Raw genomic sequence first — 6,658 nt, forward strand, 5'->3', positions numbered from 1 at the left:
GTTTTTATCAAAAAACCCAACTTATTGCAAAAATTTAGCAAAATCGACCACTAGACGTTTAGTCTAGTTTAGTTTTAATAAAAAGCTATATCCAAAAATGCCAAGAATCACATGATGCTTTATTTAAAAAAAACACAAATTTGTATTGTAAGTTATTTTTGGGACACGCTGTATAGTTGAAAATAATATCGGGCTATGCATTATTTAAAGGTAAATAATGGAGTTTACCAACTCGCTGGGACAGCGATAAAAAAAAAGAAGGTTTAATTTAGTTAATTTGGTTTGATACTGCATATTTTTAAAAGTTTGCTAAAAGTCGCATAAGAAGTCCTACCTACTTTTATATGTAAATAGGGACTAAGGTTCTCAATCCATATTAGATTTTTCTAAATAAAACGAAAATTTTTAATTTACTATTTTTATTTATTAGGTGCTTGAGAAATCATCACTTTTCAATTATTTTTTTTTCTAGATTGATCTTGTAACCTGGTACTGGTTTGGCCACCACACCAAATATCATTTCGACATCTTCCAATTTTTTATACACAGATGGTTTAATAGTGTACTTTCTTAAAATTGTCGACAACAAAACTTTTACTGACATCATTTGCAGTTGTAAAAAATTTTTTTAGCTATCTTTGTTTTTGTGTAATAATTTATTTAAAAGAGTTTATTTTTGTCCAACCCAACTTATTTCAAAAACTCAGCAAAGTCGACCAATCGAAGTTAAAACACTGTAACGAAAAACTACTTCTAAAAATGCCAAGAAGCACATGATGCCCTATTTAAAAAAACACAAGTTTGTATTGGAACTTATTTTTGGGACACGTTGTATAGTTAAACATAATGTCGGGCTATGCATTATTTAAAGGTAAATAATGGACTTTACCAACTCGCTGGGACTCATTTGATTTTTCCTAATAAAACAAAAATTTTTTCTCCACTACTTTTATTTATTAGGTGCTTGAGAAATTATCAGTTTTCAATTATTTTTTTTTCTAATTTTATCTTGTAACCTGATACTGGTTTGGCCACCACACCAAATATCATTTCAACATCTTCTAATTTTTTATATTCAGATGGTTTAATGGTATATCTTCTTAAAATTGTCGACAACAGAATTTTCACTGACATCATGCCGTATTTGAATCCTGTAAGTAGAAAATTTATTTAGAATTTTAACAACGAAACATTTTCATTTTAACACAAACCAATGCAATTTCTAGACCCGAAACTAAAAGGAATAAAAGTGCACCGATGGCGATTCAAACTATTTTCTGGTAAAAATCGATCAGGATCAAATTTATTTGGTTCCTTCCAAAATTCAGGTTTTCTGCTGATGTGATATATCGGAATCAAGACAAAACTTCCAGTGGGGATTGTGCAAGAATCTACGAGTAATGTTTCAAACCTGTTTTTTTTGTTGTTTGTTTTTCATACCAAGTTTTATGTCTCGGTCAGCTACTCTTAAAATAAATGGTACAGGAGGAAATAATCTCAAAGTCTCTTTAATCACACGTTCTTAATACTCCATTTTGTTGATGTCTTCTAAAGTTGGCTCTCTATCATCGTTGCCAAAAATCAATTCAAGTTCTTTGTTGATTTTTTCCTTAAAATTTGTACTGTTACTGTTACTCGTAGCTATGTTAATTTTAATTTTTACTTGTATTTCTGGATATATCCCTAAAGTTATTAAAATGAATCCAACTGTTAGAGCTGTAGTTTCGCTGGAAGCAATCAGAATAGTTTGAAGTTCATCTTCTAAAGCTGTTTCATCAATTTTGCCCAATTTTAACAAATGGTTTATAAATCGTTTTTCTCTGTGAATGTTATCTAAAACCAAAAAGAATAAAAATACCACTCTGTAAAAATTTTCCGTACCTTGATCTAGATTGTGGTTTAAACTTGATTTTTTAAATTCTATTTCCTGAAAATAATTGACAAAATAATGTTTGATTTTTGATAGTTAAAGATTACTTGTTTTGCAAAAGAAGACATTTCTTTACACGTTTTGCTCATTTCTCTACCAAGTGAAGATCTATTCCACAGAAAATCTACATGAAACCAAATAGAACAGGCACGAATTACTGTGAGATCTTCTATTCTAAAAAAAAAAAACAGGAATTTTTCTTCTTTCTTTACTTATACGTCTAGACAGTATATTTATTAATACCTTGATAAATTTCGAAAAAACCTTTCTTGATCAGTAATCATATTGTTGTTAACGTCAGCAAGCGTTTCTAAATCAATAAATAATTTTTGCTTAAAAATAGTTATCAAAATACTTACCACAAGCAATATCAAACGTGCAACTAAACAATTTTGATAAGATATCAAACGATTCTTTTCCACAGTTTTTTTCAAGAGCATTTGCCAAGTGATTTGCATGTCTTCCAAAAATTTCAATAAACGAATTTAAATTTTTTGGATTAAAAGTCGGATTAATCATTTTTCTTCTACTCTTCCAAATACCAACTTTAACAAAAAAATCATTATGTTTTAATAGTTCTCTCATACTGACCTGGTGCTGTTATAAGCCCATTTCCGAGTATGCCCATCATAAAATCATAAAGCTTCGGTTTCTCGAGACAATTATTCAAAATAATTTCAACATCTTCAGATTGTGAAACTGACACTACTAAATCGTTACCGAACCAAAATTTTACAATTGAAGGATATGATTCTAACAATTTCATCATAGCTTTTGATAAAACTGAAAAACAAGTTGTGATTTAGTTCATTTTAAATTTTCTGTACCTTTTTGACCTCCGATGAAATAATGGGCACTGCCAATTATGGGCCATCCAAAGGGTCCATCAATCTTAGACCCATAATAGTACAACCATCGTCTACTCCAGTGGTATTTAACAATGAAAGCGATGATCAAAGTCAAGAAAATGCTTGACAAAACAGACGTGATGTCGAAATTTTTCAGCACCATTTTCGGCTTATTTCTACTAAACTGATATTAGCTTTGGTTGCTTTTATACAGCTTAAAGAATATTTAATTGTAACTATTTACGTCAGTAACGCAATTTCACATTTTCTAATCCACTTTTTATGTTTTTTTAATATAATTTTTTTGTTTAAAGAATTAAAGGAGATAATAATTAATGGATTAGTTATTCGTATCATTATTGAATTTTTATTGTACAATTATATTACATTTGCATTTTAAATTTTCCTTTCCAGTTTTATTTTGAAACCGTGTTTCGGTTTTGTTACCATGCCAAAAATCAGCTCAATTTCCTCCAAACTTTTATACTGTGCAGGTTTGATGATGTATTTGTTTAAAATCGCTGCTAAAAGTACCTTCATTGACATCATACCGTACTTAAAGCCTGAAAAAAAAACAGTTTTACTGAAAAAAATAACAATTTTGATTTAAACACGAACCCACACAATTTCTAGCACCGTAACTAAAAGGGATGAATGTACAACGATGTCGATTAGTATTATTTTCGGGTAAAAATCGATCAGGATCAAATTTATTTGGTTCTTTCCAAAATTCTGGCTTTTTTCCAATGTGACCAATTGGTACCAATACAAAACTACCAGTTGGGATTATGTAAGGATCTGTAATTGGTTTAAAATTTTTTGAATTGTTTGAATTTTTTGATTTGATACCTAGTTTTATATCTTCATCCATCGATCTCAAAATTATTGGTACGATTGGAAGTACTCTTAGTGTTTCCTTAATCACACGTTCCATATACTCCATTTTGTTTATATCGTCCAAAGTTATTTCTCTGTTATCAGGCCCCAAAACTAATTCAAGTTCGTCCATGATTTTTTCCTACAATTTTTATTTTATTTCAATTAAAAAAATATTTTTATCACCTGAACTTCAGGATATATTCCCAAAATTATTAAAACCATTCCAATTGTAATCGCTGTTGTTTCACTACCAGTTATAAGAATAGTTTGAGTTTCCTCCTCAACAGCTAATTCATTAAATTGTGGATTTGTTTCACTTGCAGTTAACAAGTGGTTAAGGAAACGTTTTTTCTTACAAAATTCGTCGTCTAAAATGATAAATAAATAAAAAGTTACAATTACATTTTATTGAACCTAGCGTAAATTCTTCACTAACTGTTGGAACTGGATATAGTTTCTTTAAACCTAAAATCTAAAATTGATATTAATAATTTAATCCATTTTAATTGAATTACTTGTTTTATGAAACCGAATACTTCAGGAGATGCTTTTTCTACTTCTTTCCCAAATGACGAATTGTTCCAAACAATGTCGGGGTGAAGCCAAACACTGAACGAACGAATTGCTAAAACATCCTCCATCCTGAAAAAATGACATTTTTTTCAAATAATCAAAGATTTTTTATACCTTATTGCTTTTTGTAGATAAGCATCCTGGCCTTTAATTAAATCACTGTCAACATCAGCTAGAGTTTCTAAATTATAAATTTTTGTATTATTGTAGGGAAAAAAATTGGGATTTTTTCATTACCACAAGCAATATCTAAAGTGCTCCGAAATAGTTTCAAAAAAACGTCAAATGATTCTTTCCCGCAACCTTCTTCAAAAACATCCACTAACCGATTTGCATGTTTCCCAAAAATGTCAATAAACGAGTTTAAAATTTTCGGATTAAAAGTCGGATTGATGGTTTTCCTCCGGTCTTTCCAAATTTTTGCTAAAAACAACAACATCAAATGGGCTAAATTAACTAAATACTAACCTGGTGCTATTAAAAGTCCATCCCTGAACAATTTATACGAATAATCATAAAATTTCGGCTTCCCGAAACAATTACTCAAAACAGTTTCAACATCTTCCGGTCGTGACGTCACCACAATCAAATCTTTACCCAACCAGAATTTGAAAATGCTTGGTTGTGTCTCAAATAGCTTGATCATGTTTTTGTAAAATACTGGAAAGTGTGGGTTTTATTGTGTAAATTTAGTTTTTTGTACCTTTTTGGCCTCCGATGAAGTGATGGGCGCTTCCAATGATGGGCCACGCAAACGGTCCGTTTATTTTCGACCCATAATAGTACAACCATCGTCTACTCCAGTTGTATTTGATAAGAAAAAGTAGGGCAAGGGCTGAAAAAAGCCAAGTCAGAGCACACGTCATGTCGATATAGGCTGGTTTCATTGTGCAAATGAGAGTATAATCAGTTCAAAGAGCTTTATAATTGTAAAATCGTCTGTAAAAATTTTGAAACTTGAAATTTCAGATTGGGGCTTTTACTTTTCAAGGTGCAATTGGAGACGTTTAAATTAAAAGTTTTCATGATTGTTAAATAAAAATACACAGTTTTAAGATTGAGAGAAGGTGGGTGACCTAGTTCCTTTCATATTTTGGTACTTGAGAGAACTCGTTTCATGATCTGTGCCCACTACCGCATTATTAACTCATTTCCTCAAAATTAGCTGAAAATCTGATGTGTTTTTTTTAAATATAGTAGTCATAGGATTCAAAATCATTTTAAGTTTTTCTATTTTACTTCAAATGCGTATTTTATCTTTTGATTTTTTTTGAAATACTTTGATTTGCAATGATTAAAAATAAATGTTTAAAAAATAGTTTTCTTCCAAAATAAAGCGTTTTGAGCTATTTTCAATCTAATTTTGCTCGATTTTAACACAAAAAGTATTCTAAATCAAAGTGTTTTATAAAAAATTATTGCTTATGATCTAATTTTAGGCCAAAATAAAGCAATTTGTGCTATTTCCAATCGATTTGGCTTAATTTTCAGCCGGAAACAAAGTATTTCAACACAATAAATGCTTAAATAACAGTTTTCTTTCAAAACAAAGCAATTTGAGCTTACAATCCAATTTTGCTCGATTTTAACACAGAAATCACTTTAAGTCAAAGTATTTTATAAAAGTGCTTGCTTTAAATCCAATTTTAAACCAAAATGAAGTAATTTGTGCTATTTATAATCGATTTGGCTTAATTTTCAGCCGGAAATCAACCTGACTCAAAGTATTTCAACAAAATAAATGTTTAAAAAACAGTTTTCTTTCAAAATAAAGCATTTTCACCAATTTCCAATCCAATCTTGCTCGATCTTAACACAGAAATCATTTTAAATCAAAGTATTTTATAAAAATATTTGCTTAAAATACAATTTGTGCTATTTCCAATCGATTTGGCTCAAATTTCAGCCGGAAATCAACCTGAATCAAAGTATTTCAACAAAACAATAGCTTAAATAACAGTTTTCTTCTAAAAGAAAGCAAATTGAGCTACTTACAATGTAATTTTGCGTAATTCTATAACTAAAACTACTCTAAATTAATGTATTTTATAAAAATAATTGTATAAATTAAATTATAATTATATACAAATTAATAATTTGTAAATATCTTAAATTACGTTGTTTTGACCAAAAACAACGATTTAAGCAGTTATATCGTTAATTTACAACGATTTTTGGCTTAAAACCGAGGCCAATTTTTAATTACATAATTTTTTTAGAGCTACTTATTCAAAATATAAAATATAAAATATAAAATGAAGGGAAAATAAAGGGCCAGGATGAATAAAAAAATTAAAAAACAAGTCCTTTTTTTGTTAAACTTTTTGCGCTATCAGAAAAAAAGAAACTAGAAAGAAAAAAAAAATAAGAGGGACCTAAACTTTTTTTCATAATTTGGAAGATATTAGTTTTCTTGGTACAAAGATGT

The 6,658-nt window shown here is 29.3% G+C and overlaps 2 protein-coding genes across 3 annotated transcripts; both read right to left on the bottom strand.

The window, feature by feature from the left end:
• Positions 1-944: 944 nt before the first annotated feature.
• LOC123009081 (cytochrome P450 4C1-like) lies at positions 945-3,135 on the bottom strand. Its single transcript, XM_044405204.1, is given in 10 exon segments — positions 945-1,151; positions 1,212-1,391; positions 1,441-1,609; positions 1,664-1,833; positions 1,882-1,927; positions 1,978-2,104; positions 2,174-2,240; positions 2,290-2,475; positions 2,522-2,713; positions 2,758-3,135. Coding segments are annotated over 10 exon segments (1,497 nt in total). The 5' UTR covers positions 2,942-3,135; the 3' UTR covers positions 945-975.
• Positions 3,119-5,141, bottom strand: LOC123009077 (cytochrome P450 4C1-like). Of its 2 annotated transcripts, XM_044405197.1 has the most exons (10): positions 4,934-5,140; positions 4,699-4,890; positions 4,468-4,653; positions 4,345-4,411; positions 4,173-4,299; positions 4,072-4,129; positions 3,841-4,025; positions 3,628-3,796; positions 3,397-3,576; positions 3,119-3,341 (listed from the first exon to the last, which is right to left on the bottom strand). In XM_044405197.1, exons 1-10 carry the CDS (start codon positions 5,115-5,117, stop codon positions 3,175-3,177), a joined length of 1,515 nt encoding a protein of 504 aa, XP_044261132.1. In that variant the 5' UTR covers positions 5,118-5,140; the 3' UTR covers positions 3,119-3,174. The 2 variants fall into 2 exon arrangements, with proteins under 2 accessions (XP_044261132.1, XP_044261131.1); XM_044405196.1 differs by having other exon boundaries at positions 3,397-3,796; positions 4,934-5,141.
• Positions 5,142-6,658: the final 1,517 nt, after the last annotated feature.

The sequence above is a fragment of the Tribolium madens genome, unplaced genomic scaffold (assembly GCF_015345945.1).
Source record: "Tribolium madens isolate multiple individuals breed KSU strain unplaced genomic scaffold, Tmad_KSU_1.1 Scaffold_71;HRSCAF=194;Tcas5.2_LG6, whole genome shotgun sequence".
NCBI lineage: Eukaryota > Metazoa > Arthropoda > Insecta > Coleoptera > Tenebrionidae > Tribolium > Tribolium madens.